Raw genomic sequence first — 22,019 nt, 5'->3', positions numbered from 1 at the left:
GTGCTCTCAACCGTGTGACAGTGGCCGACAAGTATCCGATACCTATGATCGACCAATTGTTGGATGAGTTGCACGGCGCGCAGGTGTTTTCCAAATTGGATCTCAGGTCAGGATATCATCAAATACTCGTGAAGACGGAGGACGTGCCTAAGACTGCGTTTCGGACTCATGACGGCCATTACGAATTTCTCGTCATGCCGTTTGGGTTGTCCAACGCACCAGCGACGTTCCAGTCCCTTATGAATCAGGTCTTTCAACCCTTCTTGAGACGGTTCGTTCTGGTATTTTTCGACGACATCTTGGTGTACAGTCGAACGAAGGAGGAGCATAAGGAGCACTTGGAGTTAGTGTTGAAGGTTCTAGCGGATCAGTAACTCTACGCGAACCTGAAGAAGTGCCAGTTTGGTTGCGCTCAGGTGGAGTACTTGGGGCATATCATTTCTGGAAAAGGGGTGGCGGTTGATCAAGAGAAGGTTCGTGCGATGTTGGAATGGCCTATACCCAAGAATGTGAAGGAGCTTCGCGGGTTTCTTGGCCTTACGGGCTACTATAGGAAATTCGTGAAACACTATGGCAGCATTGCTCGGCCAATGACTGTGCTCTTGCAGAAAGACCAGTTCGCTTGGAATACGACTGCGACTACGGCCTTTCAAGCGCTTCAAAAAGCAATGACTACGGTGCCAGTACTCGCGATGCCTGACTTTGACGCTCAGTTTGTGGTGGAGTCTGATGCATCCGGAGTAGGATTGGGAGCGGTACTGATGCAGGGAGGGCAACCTATTGCATTTTTTAGTCAGGCCCTTACGGAGAGACAGCGCTTGAAATCAGTCTATGAAAGGGAACTTATGGCCATTGTCTTCGCAGTGTAGAAATGGCGGCATTACTTGTTGGGGAGGAAGTTTTTGGTGCGCACTGATCAGAAGAGTCTGCGGTTTTTGATGGAGCAACGCGAGGTCAACCTTGAGTATCAACGATGGCTCACTAAACTACTCGGGTTTGATTTCGACATTGTCTATAAGCCAGGGCTCGACAACAAGGCCGCTGACGCTTTATCAAGAAGAGTGGGAGTGTCGGAGTTGTATGCTGTGTCTATCTCTTCGGCTCTCCAGCTGGAAGAGATTGCGTGAGAGGTCGACAAGGATCCTGCACTTCAGCAACTTATCAACGAATGGACTGCAGATCCTCTGTCTCACCCGGATTATGCGGTAGTCCAGGGTCGACTGTTGCGACAAGGGAAACTGGTGATACCAAAGGATTCCGCATTTGTGGGGCTGATCATGCGGGAGTATCATGATGGCAAGATGGGAGGGCACGGGGGTGTCTTAAAGACTCAGAAGAGGATCGCAGAACTGTTCTATTGGAGCGGAATGCTGACTGACATTCGCAAATTTGTGGCATCATGCTTGGTTTGTCAACGACAAAAATACTCTACGCTGGCTCCGGGGGGGCTGCTTCAGCCTTTACCGATTCCTGAGAGAGTTTGGGAGGATGTCTCAATGGATTTTGTGGAGGGGTTGCCGCGTTCGAAGGGACTGAACTCCATCATGGTGGTTGTCGATCGTCTGACAAAGTATAGCCATTTCGTGGGTATCAGTCACCCGTTTACAGCCACAGATGTCGCATTACTCTTTGCTCAAGAGATAGTGAAGTTACATGGCTATCCGAGGACAATTGTCTCCGACCGTGACAAGGTCTTCACGAGCCTATTTTGGAAGGAGCTGTTTCGTCTCGCTGGGACTCGTTTATGCTTCAGCACGGCCTATCATCCCCAAACCGATGGCCAAACTGAGGTCACTAACCGGGGAATGGAGACATATTTGAGGTGTTTTGCGGGAGACAAGCCAAAGACGTGGGCACAGTACTTAGCTTGGGCGGAGTTGAGCTATAATACGTCCTATCACTCGTCGCTGAAGATGACTCCTTTCCGCGCTTTATATGGTCGTGACCCACCTACACTCCTCAAATATGAGAATAGATCGACGGTGAACGCAGAGTTGGAAAAGCAGTTGCAGGAGCGGGATGCGACTTTGACCCTGCTGAGGGAGCATCTCCACAGGGCTCAGCAGACCATGAAGGACCGAGCTGATAAAAGCCGCAGGGACATTGCTTTCGCAGTGGGAGATCTTGTTTTTGTCAAACTTCGTCCCTATAAGCAGAGGTCTTTGGCTCGTCGTATGAACGAGAAGCTATGTGCTCGCTTCTATGGCCTGTTTCCAGTCGAAGCAAAGATTGGGCAGGTGGCTTACAAGTTGAAGTTACCAGAAGGATCCAAGATTCATCCGACTTTTCACATCTCGCAACTCAAGAAGGCAGTGGGAGAATCAGATGAGTTTCAACCTCTGCCTCCGCAGTTATCCAGTGAAGGGGAGTTGATTGTGGAACCGGAGAGCGTGTTGGCTACGCGCGATCACCCACGTACTGGCCAAAAGGAGCTTTTGATCAAGTGGAAGGGCTAGCCCAGTCATGATAGCACTTGGGAGTGGAAGTCAGTAGTGAAGGAGCGGTTTGGTGGGTTTGACTTTGAGGACAAGGTCAATTTCGTTGGGGAGGGTATTGATACGGTTGGGGTTACTAGGCCTCCAGTCCTGTTTCACTACAGGCGCAAAGGCAAGGCCCATCAAGTCTGATAGAGGAGGGGGAGAGGCCCAGTGATGAAGTGGTGAGCTGGGGGGATCTAGAAGCATGAGGAAGTGATGACCTGTCCTTGCTGTTACGGACGCACATGGGATGTTGGCGTTGGCATTGCAAGTTGTTGAGTGAAGGTCAAGTTTATAAATAAGGAATAAGTCTGTCATTATCTTTTATCAATTGTTTGATCAACTTTGTGCATGGGGAGAGTGAGAAACTCTTGAGAAAAACTCAACCTGTACACATTTGCGATCAATACAACTCTATTTTCATTCTCAGATCACATTGTTCTTCCTTTTGATAACTAAAGTCTATCATACTTCTTGACTGAAGCATTAGCATAAGATAAAAGAAGCAACTTAAGGAAAGTAGAGTTAAGTAATACTTGTAAGATCATTGTATACCTCTAGCAACTGGAACATTGATTTCATGTCCACAAGGCTCTGAATAGTTTCACGGTAAACACTACCTAAAAAGTTTAGAGGAAGAGACAACTGAAAGAGAAGTCCATTTACCATAACCTGCAACCCCAAACATGCAAACGCATATTAGAAAACGGTTTGCAGCGGAAAATGCAGAGATATAAAATGGAGAGGAAAATCAAAGAAGCACTGACCAAGTCTCCGACTGTCATCTGGCCGTTCATGATACCCTGAGAGCACAACACCATCGCTGTAGACAGAGCTGTACTAAATATAATACTTTGTCCAAAATTTAAAAACGCAAGACTTCTTTGAGTTTGCAGCGCAGCATCTTCATATCCTGGCATAAGTAGCAGAATCCGCACAAGAGAAATTAAGGTAAATGGACTGAGCAATAACATAATCATTGTTAAATCTGTTCTCCATGCTAAATTAAGATAAATCTGTTCTCCATGCTAAACAGTTAGTAGAGTTACTTACTTTTCAGGAACTTGTCATACTTTTCAGCTTCATAACCTTCATTGTTAAAATACTTAACAGTCTGGAACCAAACAGAAATTCTGTCAAAACTGAAATATAAGCAAAAATAAAAGTAAAAGATGAAAGTTTACCTCATAATTAATCAGAGAATCAATGGCCCTAGTGCTAGCATCGTTATCAGCTTTGTTCATAGCCTTTCTAAACTTAGTTCGCCACTGGATAAAGTAAAACGACAACGTGAGCACAGCATCCAACACCAGAAAGGTTTAATTCAAGATGATAAAAGACGAAGAGACTGTGCAAAGACAATCATCCTTCACACCTATCAGACCTAGAATGCATCTCGAGACTAGTTCAAGAACATTGAAAAGAGATTACCGAAGAAGAACGCAAAGTACCTGTGTGGACAGTTAAAGTAAAAGCGATATATGCTCCAACAGAAAGAGAAGTAATCCAAGCAAAAGGAGCTCCGAACTTGTATGCTAGTATACCTGATACCATAGATATCTGGAAGATACATATTAATTCAGAGAAAAAAAGAGCGTTCAAAACTAGAAAGAATCAAGCGGCCAGACAAGCAAGCTTTACCTCCAGAATGGTAGGAAGAACATTAAAAACCATAGCTGAGAGGATGAAATTGATTGCACGGCTACCACGATCAATCCTGTTTCTCGACTAAACGTGAGAGCAAATAAGTAAAGACAGTTATGATGATGAGATAAAATGGAACGAGCGAAACTATGCAAAAGAGTAGGAGAGGAGAGACGGGTACCTTAGGTGGTAACGAAGGTCAAGATCATGTAAATGTGAGAACACCTGTACAGACAATAATTGACGAGGGACTTTGACAAAACAAAGAATGCACCTTAAATCTCCATCGACAAGAAGCATACCTTTCTAGAAACAGAACGTATTGTGCGGAGAGCTACTTTGGAGAAGACAGCAGTACGAAGCTCTACAAGGATGAAAGTAGCAAAAAAACAAGAGTCACAAAGTGCATTCTTTATTTCTTTTCGTTTATTAAGCTATTGAGATGAGTTACCATTAAAAGCAGAAGAGCCAGTCCGAGCAATGCCGTATCCAATGAGAACAGCAGAAGGAGTAGCGAAAGCAGCAACAAGAGAAGGGTTTGAAGCAACGAAGGCCGACATAGAGTCCCCCGTGCCAGTAGCTGAAGCGAGCCAATCAACAGCCAGTTTGAAAAGGAAAGGGACCTGCACATTCAAGACCTTAGCCCCCACGAGAAAGCCCAAGGCAGTGATGACCCTGAAGCGAAACTCTGGGTTGTCTCTCATCCACAAGTATCCGGCAAGCGTGCGGAGGATCTTCATGTCAGCCATAGCCGACTCTGACTCTGAGGCCACCGTCTTGATTTGCTTAGACTTGTTGGCCTCTTGGTCGGGTTTGGGAGTGGAAGTGGAGAACAGGAGGCGTCCGTTAACCATGGAGTTTCGTTGAACGAGACGAACTGGGGAGGGATCGGAGAGGAAGGCATTGATGGCAGGGGATGTTCGAATTGATTTACGTATGGTGAAGCTGGAGAAGCCACGGTGCTGAAGAAGATGATCAGAGTGAAGACGGTAGGGAGGGGAGGGAGCTTTTGGGTGAGTTCGAAGATAGGCGTGACGGAGTATGAGGCTAGAAGCCTTGAGGAGCCGAGATCCCATCGACATCCCTTCTTGTCCGACAAGTATTTCCGACAGTGTGTTCGGGAAATTCCAAAGGTTCTTTTTTGTCAATTCCAAAGGTTCAGTCTTTAACTCTGGAATCTCTCTTACACCCTCCGAGCTAATTAGGCCAGCTGGTTCGGGTAGCTCGTGTAATTTGATTTTCGGTTAGCTCGGTTCAATATTTGTATTCGGTTAGTTTGATTTTTAAAAAACTTGCCAAAATTTTTGAGTTCGGTTATATTTTGTATTAGTTTTGTTAAAAGTTTAGCAAAAGATTGTTTAATTTTTTGTTAAATTTGGTTAGTTTGAGAATGTGGTTGGGTTACTTTTTGGTTTTTAAATACTTTTCTGAAGTAACCGATTACAGAACCAACTGAAAACCAAACTTTTATTGAATCAAACTCCTAACAGAAACTAACTGAAAACTTCGTTTTGATTAGGAGGATTCGGTTCGGTGTTCAAAATCCCAGCTCCCATTAATGATAAATGGCGTTAAGGATCAACATTCTCAACCATTCTTTTTTTTTTTTTTTTTTGAAATAAATGTAAAATTTTATTCAAGCAAAAGCCTTTTTTACACCAAGTGCTACTGTTTTTTTTTGTATGTATACAAAAATAAAAGAATTATCCAGCTTCTCCATTGCTTTCTTGTATCCCAAACCAAGTGATCAGAGCTTCATCAAGGTACTGCTGCCCCATCCCTTTCACTAAAAGTAACCTGAGTCTCATGGTCTTGTCCACAAACCTGACTAGACAGCCAATATCTTTCGGTTGTTCCCCATGCCTTCTAGCATTTCGCTCTGTCCACACAGTATGCATCGTCGCTTGCAAAGCATACCGAAAGATAAAGGTCTTTGTTGGGTTGAGTCTCGGGTTAGACTGTAACACTTTAAGCACATTCCAGTCTGTGATGAAGTCATCCTGCATAAGACCTTCGATTAGCTTTCTCCATATCTGTCCCGAGAACCAGCAGCCAAAGAACAGATGACAAACAGATTCCAGCTCTTCATTGCACAAGACACAAGTCGTGTTGATTGCTATGTTCCAATGTTGCATTCTATCAGTTGTTTGTAGTCTGTCTCGCATAACTACCTAGAGGAGGAACGCATACTTTGGAGTTGAATGAGAGAACCATACGCCATTACTCCATGAACAAGTTTGACGGTGGCTTCTGACCTGTTCCCATGTTTTCTTTTGTTGAAAACTTGGTTACATATTTTTCTTCAGTTTGCTTCCATTCATCCTCCTGTAATGACCTGAGTCCAAGCAAAGTTATTTCCTCCTCAATCTCATTGAGGATGCCCAGCCGGTGTCTTCGACGTCGATGATTTGCCAACACTCCCGCAATAGTAGCATTATCACCAATGCCAAAATCGATAAGACCCTCTCTCCCAAGATATTTTTCAATTTTCCAAAGCGAGACCAGTTATCGTACCAGAAAGATGAGCTCTCTCCATTTCTCACATCCACTTTTAGAAAACTGTTGGCAAGATCCCTTAGCTTGAGGAGTTTCTCCACATCCAAGAGTCCATGCTACTGTTGCTTCTTATCGACCAAAATAACCCATAATGAGGACTTGGTAGAGAACAATCTCCAAATGAGTTTTAGGTAATGTACTACATTAACTTCCTTCAGAGGTCTGATCCCCAATCCTCCTTCTGCCTTTGGTAGACATACCTCCTTCCAACTAACTTTTGCCTTTGTAGTTTTCAATTCTGGTCCAGACCACAGGAACGCAGAGCACAAGCGTTCTATCTCCTTCAAACAGCTTCCTGGCAGTCGAAAAGCAGACATCCAAAAATTTGCAAGGCTTGTGATTACCGAATTAATCAGTTGCAGCCTGCCAGCACGCGATAGGAACCTTCCTGTCCACGAGCCCATTCTTTTCCTGATTTTTCCACAAGCGGCAGGTAGTCATTTGCCGTCATTCGTTTTGTGAGCAGTGGAAGACCCAAGTACCGAACTGGTAGCCTTCCTGATGCAAATGGGAATCTGTTCAGAATGTCTGTTTCAGTGTCCTCCCAAATACCCGCAATGTAAAGAGTCGACTTCTCCAAGTTGATATTTAGACCTGACATTGCAGCGAAGTCTGTAAAAACTTGAAGCACACCTTCAATAGATCTCTTGGTTCCATCGGTAAACACCATTAAATCATATGCAAAGCACAGATGTGTGAGCAGAATGTTTTTACATCTTGGGTGATAGCCAAAGAGCTTCCTCTCCAGTGCTTTGTCAAGCATATGAGATAACACGTTCATGCAGATCACGAAAAGGTATGGAGACAGTGCACAGCCTTGCCTCAGACCTCTCTTACTCTGAAAGAAACCCGCGAGTTCACCATTTACTTGCACTGAAAAAGAAGCGGTACAGACGCATAGCTCAATCCATCGAATGAAATCATCAGGCATGTTTAAAGCTTTCAAAGTCTTCAGAAGAAACGGCCAATGAACCGAGTCGAAAGCCTTTGCAATATCTATTTTCATGGCGCATCTTGGAGAGATATCTTCCTTGTGATAGTCCTTTACAATCTCTGTAGCTAGGAGCAGATTTTCTACCAGCAGACGGCCCCTTACAAACGCTGATTGATTATGAGAAATGCACCGGGGAAGAGTGTTCTTTAATATGTTCGCTATGATCTTGGATATCACTTTGTATAGGACGTTGCAACAGGATATTGGTTTGTAATCTCTCATCTCCTGCGCTGAGTCCTTCTTTGGTATAAGTTCCAGAATTGTTGGGTTGAATCCCTTAGGTAGGAAGCCCTTACCGAAGAAGGATTGCACAGCGATCGTGAAGTCTTTCGCTATGATGCTCCATGAGGATTTGAAAAACTCAGTAGTGAAGCCATCTGGCCCCGGCGATTTATTACTTGGCATCTTAAACACCACATCCCTGATTTTTTCTTCAGTCACTGTTCTCGTGAGCATAGCTCGATCCTCTTCAGTGCATCGAAATGGCAATATTTCTTGTAGCTCGGTGACTGTTGTTTCCCTTATATCTGGCGGCTCCAAAGAAAGAAACTCACTGAAGAATCTTTCAGCCTCCGTTTTTATATCATCCTATGAGGTAACTACAGTTCCATCAGGACATTTGATCTCTCGGATTGCATTCCGTGTTTCGCGAATCTTAGCTGCGTTATGAAAGGCCATGTTGTTACGATCACCAACCTGTAGCCAATGGAGCTTAGAGCGTTGTCTGAGTAGTTTTTCCTCAATATTTGAGACTCTTTGCTACCTCTCTGCTGCCAATCTTTCCGCAGTAATATTCTCATGAGTAGGAGCCTCAAGCAATTTCTCTTGTTTAGTACAGAGATCCAAGTGCCCTTCCTTTACTTTTTTAGTAAGTGCTCCTAGCTTCTCTTTGCTTAAAGACCGAACCAAAGGTTTTAGAGCTTTAAGGTACTTTGAGAAACGGAAAAGCGCAGATGTGGACTGAAACAATGGCTGAGTGTCTTTCCAGTAATTTGAGACCATCTGAAGAAACTCAGGCATGTCTGCAACCGCGTTTGAAAACTTGAAAGGTCTACGCTTACCAACTGCCTCAACCTTTAAGTGGAACCTCCCTATGAGATGGTCAGAGCAGCCCCCTGCTTCAAAGATACCATATGCTTAGGTTCTGCGATCAAGTCATGCTTCATTTACCAAAATTCGATCTAGCTTCTTGCAGATGATGCCTTCATCTCTTTTGTTGCACCAAGTGAATTTCGGCCCCTGGTATCCCAAGTCACTGAGACTACAATACTGGACTATATTATCAAAATCTCTCATGCCTGCCGTGGACAGACCAACGCCCTGGAAGTTTGAATGCTCCTCTCCATTGAGAATTTCATTGAAATCTCCAGCAATAACCCATTCCTTGTTTCTGAACATAGCCGAGTCTTGATGAGCTTTAATGTTTTCCCATAGCTCTTTTCTTCTCTCCACTGTGTTTTCAGCATACACAAAGGAACATAAAAACTCTTATGTATCTCCTTCCAATAGAACTGACACCGTGATAATCTGATCAGATTTAAATACCGGAGTTACTCTTACTTGATCATTCCATACAACCCAAATCCTTCCCTTCCTGTTAAACTCATAATTATTCACAAAAGACCAACCCTAGAAAACAGATGAAACAATGTGAGCGGACTTGCTCTCCTTGACTCTTGTCTCCAACAGGGCACCAAACTGCAGACCTTTGTTCTGTATCCAATTACGGACGACTGTTTGCTTTGAAACTTTGTTAAACCCCCTTACATTCCAGATAAACCTGTCATTGGGAGGATTTTCGATTGCTGCGTTTTCCCGGGTGACCAGGGTTTTCTGTGTCCTTGCTAGGGACTATTCTGTGATTTGTTTTTGAACTTCTTGGTGAGGAGGGTCGTAGATTAGAGTTTCCTCCAATTGCAGAGCCGGCGAAGATCTGGTTTTCTCCTTTCCTCATTTCCATAATATTTCCTTCATTGCCGTTCTCAGTCTCAGATTTCTCATGCTCGTGTTCTTTCCTGTTTAGCTCAGCGGGTTTCTCTTGTGGCATGGCTACTTCAGGGATGGTTGAACCATCATCTGTCTCAGTGTCTTGTCTAGCTTCCCCGTCCTCAGTCTCAGATTTATCATGATCAGCTTCTTCCCCATTTAACTCAGGCATCTCATGTGCCTTTCTGTTACAGGAATTGGATCAGCATCTGTCGCAGTGTCTTCTTGACCTTCTTCTCGTGTCTCCTCTATCACTGTGTTTTCTCCTATTTTTTCCAAAGACAGAGGATCCTCTTTGTCTATCTCCTCCACTTCCTTTACCAGATCACCATTGTCATCAATATCATCTAGCACATAAAATCTCGAGGCAATTTTAACCTGTCCATATTTTAGCTCCTTTGATTTGGGGCTTCTGCTAGCCTTTACTGGAGTAACATTTAACCAACTTTCTATCACTTCACCTTCCTCTATTTCTTCCTTTGTGTTTCTTACTACAATTTTCTCCATGATCCCAGTCTGCTCTACATAACCCTCTTTTGGATTCACTTTCTCACCCATATCCTTTCCTTTCATTCCATGTTCGATGATCTCGGTAACAGACTTAAAAATCTCATCTTTTTTGTTCATTTCACAAACCTTTTCAATGTGGCCCCATTTGCCACAAGTGTTACATCTCACAGGTAATCGAGGGTAGATGAATTCAACCAGGGAGGATTTTCCATTCTTTGTGAAGTTGATTTTCTTAGGTAGCTCCTTAGATAAATCCACATTGACGAAAATCTTTGCTAGCTTGAAGTTAGAACAATTAGTTGTTTCTGGGTGGAGTCTCACTGGATACTCCGCTGCACTGGTGATGAAACTTGGGCCCTCCCATGAGAACATGTTCATCGGAACATTTTTGAGGTAAACCCACATTGTTATCGATTTTATTTCTGGCTTCTCCGTAAGTTCTTCTGGAATCCATTTTGTTACCACCAAAAGTATGTTGCAGATATTCCACATCCCTCTTCTGAGTATCCTAGCTCTCATAGCGGAATCAGGAACTCTGAACTTCATCGTTGTAGTATCCACTTCATGAACCTCAACAAGTTGACCCTTTCCACCTTCTCTCCAGATTCTGTTTACGATGGCATGTACCCAAGCAATGTGAGGCGCAGTATCCAGAAACTTCCCTATCAGAAAATCCTCCCAAAGTGGGTTCGCATTGATTACCACCTCATCTGGTATCTCTACATTTGAGTGGCCATCCGAATCAGTAATCCCCAGATTGTACTTTCGTAACACCTTCTTCTCCTGAGCCACATCCACCCATGACGAAGCTTTCGGAGCAACAAAACCCTCCTGTTTCTTCATCCCACTCTCCCTTTCAGATCTTCCTTGCACTTGTATCGAACTCTCTCCGACATCCCGACCTTCATCGGCACCCATATCAGGCGCAGGTAGGTCCGAAGCCATACGTGAAACCTAAATCGCCAATCGCCTTCTGAGTCGCAACCATTCTTTCATCATCATCATCGCCGTCAAGCAATGGTTATTACGCCCTACTCAAACATATCACTGCTTAGGAGATGGGAAGCGGTGCAGTATGTGTTGCAACGTGTGGCATCATCATCGTCGTCAAGCAAAGGTTTGTGTTTCTCTCGTTTGATTTAATCTGTGTCCCATCCCACATGCTTGCTACATCTCACCTTCCATATATCTTATCAACAACACAGGTCCTTTCCAAATCTTAACTCCAATTCCTCGCTCTACTTCCTTCTCTCCGTCCTAATGTCAGGGTTATTGCTGAATGTGGCAACTGGTCCCTTTTTTATACTCAATCATCAATGTTTGCACATTGCATGACCACCAACCCATTCCTTTGCATGTGGAAGCCCATTGCAGAAATTGCAGAACTAGCTACACAAGAGTAACTTACTGAACTCAACCACCAATGGAGCTTACCGTGTATAGTTTTACATCTTCTGCAAGTGTAGAAATATTCATCACTTTGTAAAATTTGAACTTTGTGCTTTCCACATGGTAATTATAAAAACCCGTGTATTCCCATGGAGTAGTTAAAAGTATAATCTCCACACTGATTTGTCACAAATAAATGAGCAAGATTGATGGGACACACACAGATACAAAACTTACCAAGAACTCTGATCATGAGGAAGAAAACAGATATCTTGAATGATCAAAAATATGTGAAACGGCCTTTGATTGATTCTGGTCACTAGATTCAACTGAGTTGCAACATATTTGTAGTACACAGAAATACAAGAAGCTCAGTAATACACACTAGAAAGCACTCTTAGACAAAGATGGATTCCGACAATGACAAAAAAAGAAAGGACAAAGTACTATGCTACAGATTCTTGTTTTATTTTGGGCAAGAAGGTTTCCCACCATCCAGGTTCATACTTGGGGTATGGCGCCACCCAATTCTTAGGCTTATCGAACTCAAGAGTGGTAGGAGTAAAGGCCAAGGCTTCATCAAGAGAGGTCGCTTCAAAGGAATCAGCAAGCACTCGATCCAACCTTAACTTCATAAACCTGTCATAACACAAAAAAAAAAAAAAAAAATCTGTGTGAAAGAGGTACAAAGGATTCAACTTTGTAAATAAAGAGACTTAGGGGTTCAAAAGGGTATCTAACGTGATCCAGGGTCCATTGGTGGAGACAAGAGCGACGGCAGGGCGACGGAGCCTTTGAGTGATCTTGGGAAACTTGTCGAGGAACTTGGGCTCAATGACGAGCCAGAAGTCTAGCTCTTTCTCATTCTCTCCGTAGTATCGAAGACGTTCAAACAACTGCTCCTGAAAGTGTTCCTCTTCGTCAAGCATGAACTTGGCGTTCGCAACCACGAAGTAGTACTTAGTGCTCTCTCCCTACAAACAATCATCGGTAAAAGGTAAGCATTTTGGTTCGATTATCGAGAAGGAGAGGAGAGAAGAGAAACCTTATTGTCAGACTGTTGTTCAACGGAAGAAGCAGCTGTTCTGAAAGAGGAGGAGAAATGTGATGCTAGAGACAGAGGCTGCTGTGGATAGAGATGTAGCTTCTTCGTCTGCTTGGGTAGAAGGTTAGAGGAGGTGAGAAGGTGCTTCGGACGGCAAGCGGCGGCGGTAGGCACCGCAACGCCTAGTGCTCCGGTGACGCTCCACATTTTCTCTGAACTGAGTGTTTGATCGAGGCAGAGGAATCTGGAAAAATCTTATCTTTTTATCTCTCATCTCTCATCATCCTCTCTCTCTTTCTCAATTGATGGAATTAATTTAATGGGCCAGGCCTAAAAAGGAGATATGGGCCTGTGTAGCCCATGAAGAAGAAAGAGGGAAAGGTGTAACAGTGACTCAAAATGGCGATGGAGGCGGAGCTGAGATGCTGAAGCTACAAGTAAGCGGGAAGGCGATCTTGTCCACTGTTCGCTGTCGGAGACAGGCAAGAGTAAGCGGGGAGGCGATCTTTTCCTGTGTTCGTTGTCGGAGAGAGGCAAGCTGTTACAAGATTTACCATTGTCTCTACTTTGTAACTTCGAACGATTGATGTTTCAGTTTCTGATTTGAATTTGATGCAGCAGATGTCGACTTCTTCTTCCTTCGTCTTTGGGCCTTACAAGATCGATCCGCGTGAAGTGTTTTACGCAACTCCTCTCTCGTACGCCATGGTTAATCTCCGACCCCTTCTTCCTGGTATGGCTACTAACTCTTCAGTCACTCATCCCCATTTCTTCTTCTTCTGACATTGTTATTCGTTTCAGGTCATGTTCTTGTCTGCCCGAGACGCCTTGTGCCGCGCTTTACTGATCTCACAGCTGATGAGACCAGTGACCTTTGGCTTACTGCTCAGAAGGTTGGCTCTCGGATTGAGACCTTCCACAATGCAACTTCTCTCACGTTAGCCATCCAAGTAACTACTTTCCAATTCATTCTTCATTGTGTGTGTGTGTGTGACTCTGAAAGGATCTGGATTGGAATGATTGCTGTAACTATGGTTTCTTGATAATGGCATAGGATGGCCCTCAGGCGGGACAGAGTGTTCCTCATGTGCACATTCATGTCTTGCCTCGTAAAGGTGGCGACTTTGAGAAGAATGATGAGATCTATGATGCAGTAAGTTGCTGTGTTTTCATCACATTCCTAGCTTGGAGTTTAGAAACGTCTTTAAGGTAGTGGTGTCTTGTTGTAGATTGATGAGAAGGAGAAGGAACTTAAGCAGAAGCTTGATCTTGACAAAGACCGTGTTGATAGGACCATCGAGGAGATGGCTAACGAGGCTTCACAGTACCGGTCTCTTTTCGATTGCTAGTTATGAGCAAAAGCTATCCATTGGCTTCCAAGCCTTTTCAATAAGACCATTGTGACGAGCGACCCTCAAGTTGAGGTTGATGTTAGAGACTTCAATTCAAACTTGTAATCTCTTTCTTATGCCACCAAAACTGAGAATCATCGAAATGTTTTAGTTCTGGGTGACATTTATTGTTATTATTAGAATCAACTATTTGTTTATTTGAAGAACCAACATGTATGAAATCTTGTTTCCACAACTTACATAAACAGATCAAAGGCAGGGATGTATAAAACAAATAATGTTAGACAAGATATGAACCAAACAATAAGCTAAGAACCGTTTGTTGGTTCTTCCACTGTACCTGGACCATCATCCTCGTCATGATAAATGTTCTCAGCCATTTGCCATATTTGGAGTATGTTGTCCTCAGATACACTGGATATAACCCAATCTTCACAAAGGTTCCACGAGAAATCTGAAACTTTGCTGGTGTGACCACCATGGATAAACAGCAGCTCCGGTGGGCCGTCCTCTGCATCCTCTGCTGTCTGTTCGTCGTTGATCCTGTCATAAGACACCATCAAACACATTAATATATTGCTCCATAAGGAAACAAGAGCATTCTATAGCCAAGCAACAAAGCCTACTGATCAAACCTGCTAACGTCCCAAACCATAAGCCGTCTTCCAAGGCAACATGAGGCTAAGATTGTCTCGTTGTTTGGGTTCCAGCCAACTTGGAAAACCTCTTCCCTGGAATTCAAAGTAAATAATATCAGGTTAGCAATGGTGCGTTTACTTGAGCTAAATTACTTCTTAGTAACATATAATATGTCTCAAAGTAAAATGTTCTCACTTATGGCTATCAAATGTGTGAAGAGCGCTGTTTAGCATCCGTAGATCGAATAATTTAACAGTCTTATCAGTTGACCCTGTTGCCACAATCCACTCATTAACTGGATTGAAAGCTAAGCAGTTAACCTGAGGCATTTAAAAGAATAAAAAAGCAATCAGAAAATATATGATTCGATTGTTTTTTTTTTTGGTTTAGCATCAAAATGTTTTTGTCTTAAAAGTCAGTTTACTGCAAACGCACCTCCATGGAGTGAGCTTCCACCGACTTCACTGGTCTACTGGGAGAAGGAGAACGAAGATCCCATATATGAAGGTATTGATCATCTCCAACGGATCCAAAGAGGTGTGCATGTTTCATATGCCATGCAACATCTTCCACGACGCCTTCATGAGCCTAAAATTAAAACAACTACTAATCAAGTACATTCATGGACTTGACTAATTCCATTCAGTGGGTGCAATTTCTTGTCCTCTGAATGATGCAAAACAATAGTCAAAAGAATGAAAGCATACCTTGAAGATCTGCTGAGCGTCAAGAACATTGCTTTTAGGAGTGGCGCAAACATCCCACAAGCAGATCTGAGCGTCATCAGAGCCGCTGAGCAAATGACCTTCCTTGAAGGTACTCCAAGACAGGCCATAACCTTCAGAGCTGTGACCCTTGAGCCTCATATCAGGGTTGCAAGCTCCATCAAGCGCTGGCTTAGACGGGTGCTTGCTGTAATCGAACAGATACACCTCCGCACTAACGGTCTTGGTGGCAATCATAAAAGGGTTCTGAGGCATATAGCGAGCTCGATTCACCTCACCTTCGTGAACTATCTGCTGGATAACTTGCACCTAAACGCAAAAGCAATCGACTTTCTTATAATTCAATTCGCTAAACCCTAGAATTAACCTGAAAAATTGTACCTTTCCGGAGGCGCAGCCAAACCCACCAAACTCGGAGCGGTCGTCGTCGTATTGACGCGCTTCGCTCTCGGTGTCTTCAAGCGGAAGCTGAACCTGGGCAATCATGAGATAATTGGGTTCGTTCTCGGAAGTGTGGGTACCGAGAATCATCTTCTGGACGGAGTAGTTTTGACCGGGAGGCTCCTCGCGGCTGGGGAGCCATTCAACGGTAAGGGAAGGCCACTCGAGAGCGTGAGTGATGACGAGGTCGTAGAGGAAAGGAGTGTTCTTCTTCCAGATCTTGTAGTCTTCGTTTATTATACGCTCCTCCGCCTCCCCTCGCATCTCCACGTCGTCTTTCGCCATTTCCGGCTATGAATTCTTTATTCCCGCGCACAAGCAGAAGACAAAAACCCTAAGACAACAGATCTCTTCTCTGTCCTATCTCCTATATATTGGTGGCAAAGAAGATGAAGTAGAAGGAACGAAATATTTTGACAAAAAAAGAAGGAAAGATATCTAATGAGCCTATTTTGGAAAAGCCCATTTAACAGACTTGCAACAACACCCAAGAAGAGAGAAAACGGCGATTTCAATTTATATCAGACTTACTTTTGAAAATTTCAAATAACATACCCACTGTTTATTTTGCCGGTGAAATCATACACCGGTCGCCATATTAGCTGTCACATCATCTAATTTAGCTGATGTAAATGTTACGTCGACAGGATGCCACGTACACGATTTTTTTTAAAATAATCACATTATATAAATAGTTTTTTAGAAAATGTAAAATTTTATAAATTTTATTATTTAGAATGTTAACAAATTTTAATTAAATCATAAAAATTTAACCTTATATAACATATATATATTCATAAATGTTTTGATCTTATCACAATATCGTCATTATAAGAGTTATATATGTGTTGTGATGAATCAAATTTAATGTTAGTGTTGCAGTCGTCTTACTCTCGATAAATCATTGTTGTGTATAGGGTTGCGTATAAAATCCGTAACCTAAAATCTGAACCGAACCCAAACCGTATCCTGTCTTAAACGTAAAAAATACCTGAAAGGATCTTGAAAAGTGTTACAAAACGTATACTGACCCATACTTACAAAAATATCAGTATGAATCTTAGGACATGTTATAAAATAGAATCGAAATCCGAAAAACCTGAACTGAACCCCAACGGATACTCTAACGCTACGATTAAAGAATTTATGATGTAAATTTATTATATAACATTTACAAATATATATCTTATATAAGATTAAAATTTTATGATTTAATTAATTTTTGTTAATATTACTAAATAATAAAAAATAAAAAAATTTACATTTTTAGAAAAGTTATTTTTAAAACGGCTATTTTTAAAAAAATTGTACATGTGGCATCATTGTGAGTAAAATTGGCTAACTTAGCATCCCATCATCGAAATTAGATGACGTGACAACTGATGTGGCGACTGGTGTATAATTTTGCCAAAAAGATAAATAATATGTATGTTAGTACATGTATTTTTTTGCACGGTCATATATAAGCTTGAACATATCTCGATATGTTGGATATGAAATGACGGTTTTGGACACTACGAGTCCTTCCTTTCTTCATGGAGAAGGTCTGGTCCGTTGTGGGCACTTCAGCTACTGATAAAGATGGGAGTAGCGGGCCATTGATGGATTTGGTCGAGGATTTGAAGCCATGGACGTATAGGATAAGCTTCAACACTGAAACATATTGCCCAGGAGGCTTCTTCCCTTATGTTTCCATTGCATTCAAGGTTACAGAGTCTGGAGCATTTCCACGTACCTCTGTTACTTTCACCATTTTCTTTCACAACATACCGTGGGAGCTAGAGCTGCTGCTGCACAGAGTCTTCAAATCATTTGGTTTTGGTTGTACCTGTTGGGATTCATCAGTGGCTACGTCAGAGAATCCGTCATAGACTGCGTTAGGATTTGGTGATGGAAATCAAACAAGATTGAGTAACTTAAACCAAGACAAGGACGTCATGTTAGGAAAAGGAAATGTCACTTTTATGGAGATATAGAAGTCGGCAGGATCCTGGAAATATTACTCTCATGGAGTTATGGAAGTTGCAAGTATTTTGGAATATTTCCTAATAGGTTTATGGAAAGGGGTGAATGCCCTAATCCGACTAGGTTAACCTAATAGACTCCTATTATATAAGAGGAGCTCGTGTGTACTCTTTCTCCTTGGTCCAAGAAAAGACCTAGCTTGGTTTGTGAGCTTTGGTTGTGAGAGAAAGAGACGTGCTATATTTTTTGTACTTGAGATTATAGTGGATTGCCTCTTGCCAGGCCCCAGTGGACGTAAACCATTCTAGTTGAACCACTGGGTAAACAATTTCTTGTGTCCATCTTCTATCTTTTTTGCATTCTTCTTCCTATCTCTATTATTCTACAAACTCAACTTTCTTACTTACGTCGTCGAGTTCGTTAGAGAGTGTATCAGCGAGTTTATGTGTTTGATTTTGGTTCTTGAGTCAAACAGTTTCGTCATTGTGGTTCAACAGTACTGTTACTGGACATATATCAAGACTGTTAAACAATAATAAAAAAACTTTATGTGTTTCTTTTCTCCAAAAGATGGCAAATTCTTACACAAATGAAATATTATTGCTCCAAGCACTTGGATTTTCTCCTGTTTTGACCTCACCATCCCCTTGCTCTGAAACTTGTCTGCAATACACATAAGAACTTGGCCTCCAACAATGCAACCGGAGGAGCTCAGCCACATGCTATGAACTTGTGTTATTCAGAGCCTATGGTACTAAATAACACAGGGGTAGACATCAATAGCAGAAACACAGATCCCAAGTTCATAAATAGGTGATCATTAACAATTCATAACTATAGTAAAAACTATCAATACCTTCCACATCGTGAACAAATAGAAAGATAACTGTGAGGGAAGGATAAAAGTCCAGGCCACTCTCAAATCCACCCGACTTAGTTTTGCTACTCCAAAGACGATCATACCGAGGAGTTTTTCTTTTTATATGCAAAAGTAGACACTTTGCCTCTTGTACAATTTTAAAGAAGGGAATAACATTGCTTATTGCAGATTTGACCAGGCATGTATGATGTAGTTGTGTTTATTGTTTTCTAATTACATTATTTTATACCCCCTCCCTATTTTACAAGTTAGCTTTGTCGTTAAGTGACAATGCTGCACTTTTCATATTGTCTGGAAACACCATGGGTTTAAGCCGCATAGCCTCCTCACCTTCGCCGGTCCGTTCCAGTCCTAGACTGTTTTACTTCCATTGCCATCTAAAAATAGAAAGGAGCAGTTTTTCAAGCAGGGGTTCCTTCATCCAGTGTCTCCTTGGTTTCTTTATCAAATCCACTTATTTTTGTTTTCTCCTTCTTAACTTGTTCCTCCAAGGACAAGGGCTTCCTGCTTTCTTTATCTACTTCACTTATTTTTGATTTCTCCTCTTCAGCTTTCTTCTTAGCTTCTGCCTCAAGTTGTTTTCCGTTTTCTTCATGCGCACGGTTGAACAGCCTTACAAAGTTTAGAAGGGTAGACACCACTGCAATTACCATTTTGTTAGATTCAACAACTCTGAAAAACCTTGTTTCACATAATGTTACATATATATATATATATATGCATCTTGTATATGCATACCCTGTTCAAATGGACATTTAGCTGGGTCTTCACCAAAGTAGAGAATTAAGCCATCCACGTTTCGTCCCTGCGTTACATAATTATTTTTTTTCTGACCAACGGTAGAGAAGCCAATAATATATCAAATGCACACTGGATTTTTAGTGACATACCACTCCGGAATAGAGTGAAGCCAAGGACCTTACTTCTGCTTCCGCATAAAGAAGGAACTCCTTCAATATCTGCGAAATAAATAAATAAATAAAAGACCTTGATGTACATTTAGCTCTGTGCATATAAAACTTGATTGTTTTCAAATAAGACTTGATTGTTTCATATAACATAGCTCTGTCTGTGACAAAAAAAAAACATAGCTCTGGAAAAAGGAACTCCTTCAAGTAGAGGCTATGTCTACCTACACTACATAGCCTACTTAACTTTCTCATGAAAAACTTAACTGTTCTCCCAATAAACGATCTGAGAAAGCATTGAAAAGGGAACTAGTGATCGAACATAGATACCTTGTTAAAGTTATGTGAGATTGGGCCATCATTTTCGGACAAGGATAGTTCTTGTACGACTTTCTCCAGTCCCTTGTTTATTGCTTGCATCTCCTCCGCCAAAAACTTCAGTTGAATCTGTATTATCAAAGTAAAGAAAATTTAACACAGTTTTCAAGTTTCTTACCAAACCGCACATGAAATGTGATAGCTAAGTACCTTTGTTGAAGGCTCAAGTGAGGATAAATCTTTCGTGAAATCTAAAACTTCTGGCATTTTCTCAGCAAGAATCTGCAGACAATCCATCAGAATATAATTTTTTTCTTTATCTAGTTCATCCACATAGCTACAGAAGCATTACAGGAGCTTACCTTGCATAGATAATGCATCAGAGTCATACGGTTATTACGCGCCCGTGTTTCACTGAGTTTTGGCAGACTGTCCAGCTTAAACCCCACCGCAGCACCTAGACAGAAAGTACATTCAGCGCAGGATAAAAGATATAACCTATAGTTTCTGCGTTTCATTTTCAAACTCACCCCTAGCTGTCCCCTGGTTTAAGGCGTTTCCAAGGGACAAAACTGTCTGCATTATTCTTTTGAATTTCTCAGAATTCTTTATCTGATGAAAAGAGGAACAACAGAGCATTTGTGAGATATGTTTAATCACGTTGGGAGACCCGACAAGTTGAGTCTGACTAACCTGTTCTGCTGCGGAGTTCACAACACTTAGACTATTCTTGAGTTCAGAGATCTAAAACAAGTGTTTACTAGTGACCATTAGTACTAAAACCAAAGCTCAGGATACTCGTAATTAGTAGGGAATCAGTTTTCAAACCTGAGAACGGAACTGAATTTTGAATGAGAATACCCTAAGCTTTGTTTCCACTCGTGGGACTTTCATCATCTCTAAGAAGAACTGTCCAAACAATTTCAAGAAGCATATAAGATGTTATCACTCTGATGGCTACTCCAATAAAACCACAAAATTGTTTCAAAGTTCTGTACCAGCTCGCATTTTCCAAGCTTGTCCACGTCACCAGTGTAACCCTGCAAACCATGCAAAAATGAAGAAAAATCAGAGAAACATACAAAAGGTGGATCACAGTATACCCATTTTGTGTAGGGGTTACTGGCTTTTGGAATCAAAACAGCAGAAAATTAGTTAGGAGTGCACTTCTTATACCTTAAGTAATTCCATTTCTTCTCTTGTTGGACAAAACTTGATTAGATTCTCAACCTGATCAGCATCAAGAGCCGATTCCTCCAGGTTAAGCACTGAGTACTGCCAATATTTACATAATCAATTTAGCTTTTAATTGTCATTAACATTTTACCCGATTAAACTGCCATCATTACAGAGCTTTATATTACCATCAAATCATGCAGAGGTACTTTCACTTTTGAAAGCATAATTTCACAATTGTATGCTCGCCTGTGTTCAATCTGCAAGATAAGAGTTCCTCATAATAGTAAGTATTCCCATCGACAAAACTATCATTTTATGGGAAACATATCAGAATCGACACAGGAACACAAATTTTAACTCTAAAATACACAATTTACCAGTTGAACTTTCTCGGGTTTAGGTCCACGAGAGCTATTTGGTCTCGACTTTCCTGCCTCTTCTGGAGCAGATGAGAAAAGACTTTCAAGCTCTGTCATGTCAATCTCAGGAGCCCTTAAACAACAACATGTAAGAACTAATGGCTTAGAAATCATACAAGAAATGAAGGCATCAGAGAAAGAAGTAACGACAAGATGAACAACGCATACTTAGAAGCTTCGCTAGACATTTGTGTTTCTGCCCATAAGCTCCCATTAACAGCTCTTGTCAGTTTCAACCAGTGGTATGGCTTCAACTTTTTGGCTGTATTCTTTGAATTTACACGTAACATTCTCCCTTTTCCTGATGAAAGAGACCCACCTGGTAAAGCAGGTGTCGGAGGCACACCAGTACCAGAAGATGGGGATGACTTAGTTCCTAATTTCGGAGGAGGGGGTGGTGCTGATGGTGACCTCATCTGACCTAACGGGGGTGGAGGTGGTGCTGACGGTGCCTTCATCTGACCTGGTGGAGGTGGTGCGTTTGGAGGGGGAGGAGGAGCAGGAGGCCGTGGAGGTGCAGGAGGTGAGCTTTTAATCGCAGAGTTTCCATGAGATTGTGGTATCGGGGGAGCTGGAGGAGGAGGGGGAGGGG

General features: G+C 42.1%; 5 protein-coding genes and 2 pseudogenes across 6 annotated transcripts in view; 1 reads left to right on the top strand and 6 right to left on the bottom strand.

The window, feature by feature from the left end:
* Positions 1–5,277, bottom strand: part of LOC106313334 — a 9,300-nt pseudogene extending 4,023 nt beyond the window's left edge.
* Positions 5,278–5,824: 547 nt separating this feature from the next.
* Positions 5,825–6,286, bottom strand: LOC106315031. Its single transcript, XM_013752808.1, has one exon. The coding sequence runs from the start codon at positions 6,284–6,286 to the stop codon at positions 5,825–5,827; it is 462 nt and encodes a 153-aa protein (XP_013608262.1).
* Positions 6,287–6,341: 55 nt separating this feature from the next.
* LOC106315029 lies at positions 6,342–11,112 on the bottom strand (annotated as a pseudogene).
* A 731-nt stretch (positions 11,113–11,843) lies between these two features.
* Positions 11,844–12,878, bottom strand: LOC106318549. The gene is made up of 3 exons (XM_013756571.1): positions 12,602–12,878; positions 12,298–12,530; positions 11,844–12,195 (listed from the first exon to the last, which is right to left on the bottom strand). The coding sequence occupies exons 1-3, from the start codon at positions 12,806–12,808 to the stop codon at positions 12,003–12,005; spliced, it is 633 nt and encodes a 210-aa protein (XP_013612025.1). The 5' UTR covers positions 12,809–12,878; the 3' UTR covers positions 11,844–12,002.
* An 88-nt stretch (positions 12,879–12,966) lies between these two features.
* Positions 12,967–14,192, top strand: LOC106318550 (bis(5'-adenosyl)-triphosphatase). Of its 2 annotated transcripts, none has more exons than XM_013756572.1 (5): positions 12,967–13,134; positions 13,223–13,334; positions 13,403–13,551; positions 13,656–13,754; positions 13,831–14,192. In XM_013756572.1, the coding sequence occupies exons 1-5, from the start codon at positions 13,024–13,026 to the stop codon at positions 13,948–13,950; spliced, it is 591 nt and encodes a 196-aa protein (XP_013612026.1). In that variant the 5' UTR covers positions 12,967–13,023; the 3' UTR covers positions 13,951–14,192. The 2 variants fall into 2 exon arrangements, with proteins under 2 accessions (XP_013612026.1, XP_013612027.1); XM_013756573.1 differs by having other exon boundaries at positions 12,987–13,083.
* Positions 14,088–16,148, bottom strand: LOC106318548 (histone-binding protein MSI1-like). Its single transcript, XM_013756570.1, has 6 exons — positions 15,699–16,148; positions 15,300–15,626; positions 15,028–15,180; positions 14,788–14,912; positions 14,589–14,684; positions 14,088–14,496 (listed from the first exon to the last, which is right to left on the bottom strand). Exons 1-6 carry the CDS (start codon positions 16,041–16,043, stop codon positions 14,262–14,264), a joined length of 1,281 nt encoding a protein of 426 aa, XP_013612024.1. The 5' UTR covers positions 16,044–16,148; the 3' UTR covers positions 14,088–14,261.
* Positions 16,149–18,746: 2,598 nt separating this feature from the next.
* The window catches only part of LOC106318085 (formin-like protein 13), a 6,342-nt gene continuing 3,069 nt past the window's right edge, over positions 18,747–22,019 (bottom strand). The window contains 14 exon segments of the mRNA XM_013755938.1: positions 18,747–19,243; positions 19,342–19,408; positions 19,494–19,562; positions 19,842–19,958; positions 20,040–20,176; positions 20,179–20,286; positions 20,360–20,441; positions 20,523–20,573; positions 20,658–20,738; positions 20,828–20,869; positions 21,006–21,104; positions 21,194–21,265; positions 21,386–21,549; positions 21,552–22,019. Of these exon segments, the coding sequence (XP_013611392.1) occupies positions 19,005–19,243; positions 19,342–19,408; positions 19,494–19,562; positions 19,842–19,958; positions 20,040–20,176; positions 20,179–20,286; positions 20,360–20,441; positions 20,523–20,573; positions 20,658–20,738; positions 20,828–20,869; positions 21,006–21,104; positions 21,194–21,265; positions 21,386–21,549; positions 21,552–22,019 (1,796 nt within the window). The 3' untranslated portion in view covers positions 18,747–19,004.

This window comes from Brassica oleracea, chromosome C9, assembly GCF_000695525.1.
Source record: "Brassica oleracea var. oleracea cultivar TO1000 chromosome C9, BOL, whole genome shotgun sequence".
In the NCBI taxonomy this organism is placed as follows: Eukaryota; Viridiplantae; Streptophyta; class Magnoliopsida; order Brassicales; family Brassicaceae; genus Brassica; species Brassica oleracea.
This window is presented reverse-complemented; position numbering and strand designations above follow the sequence as displayed.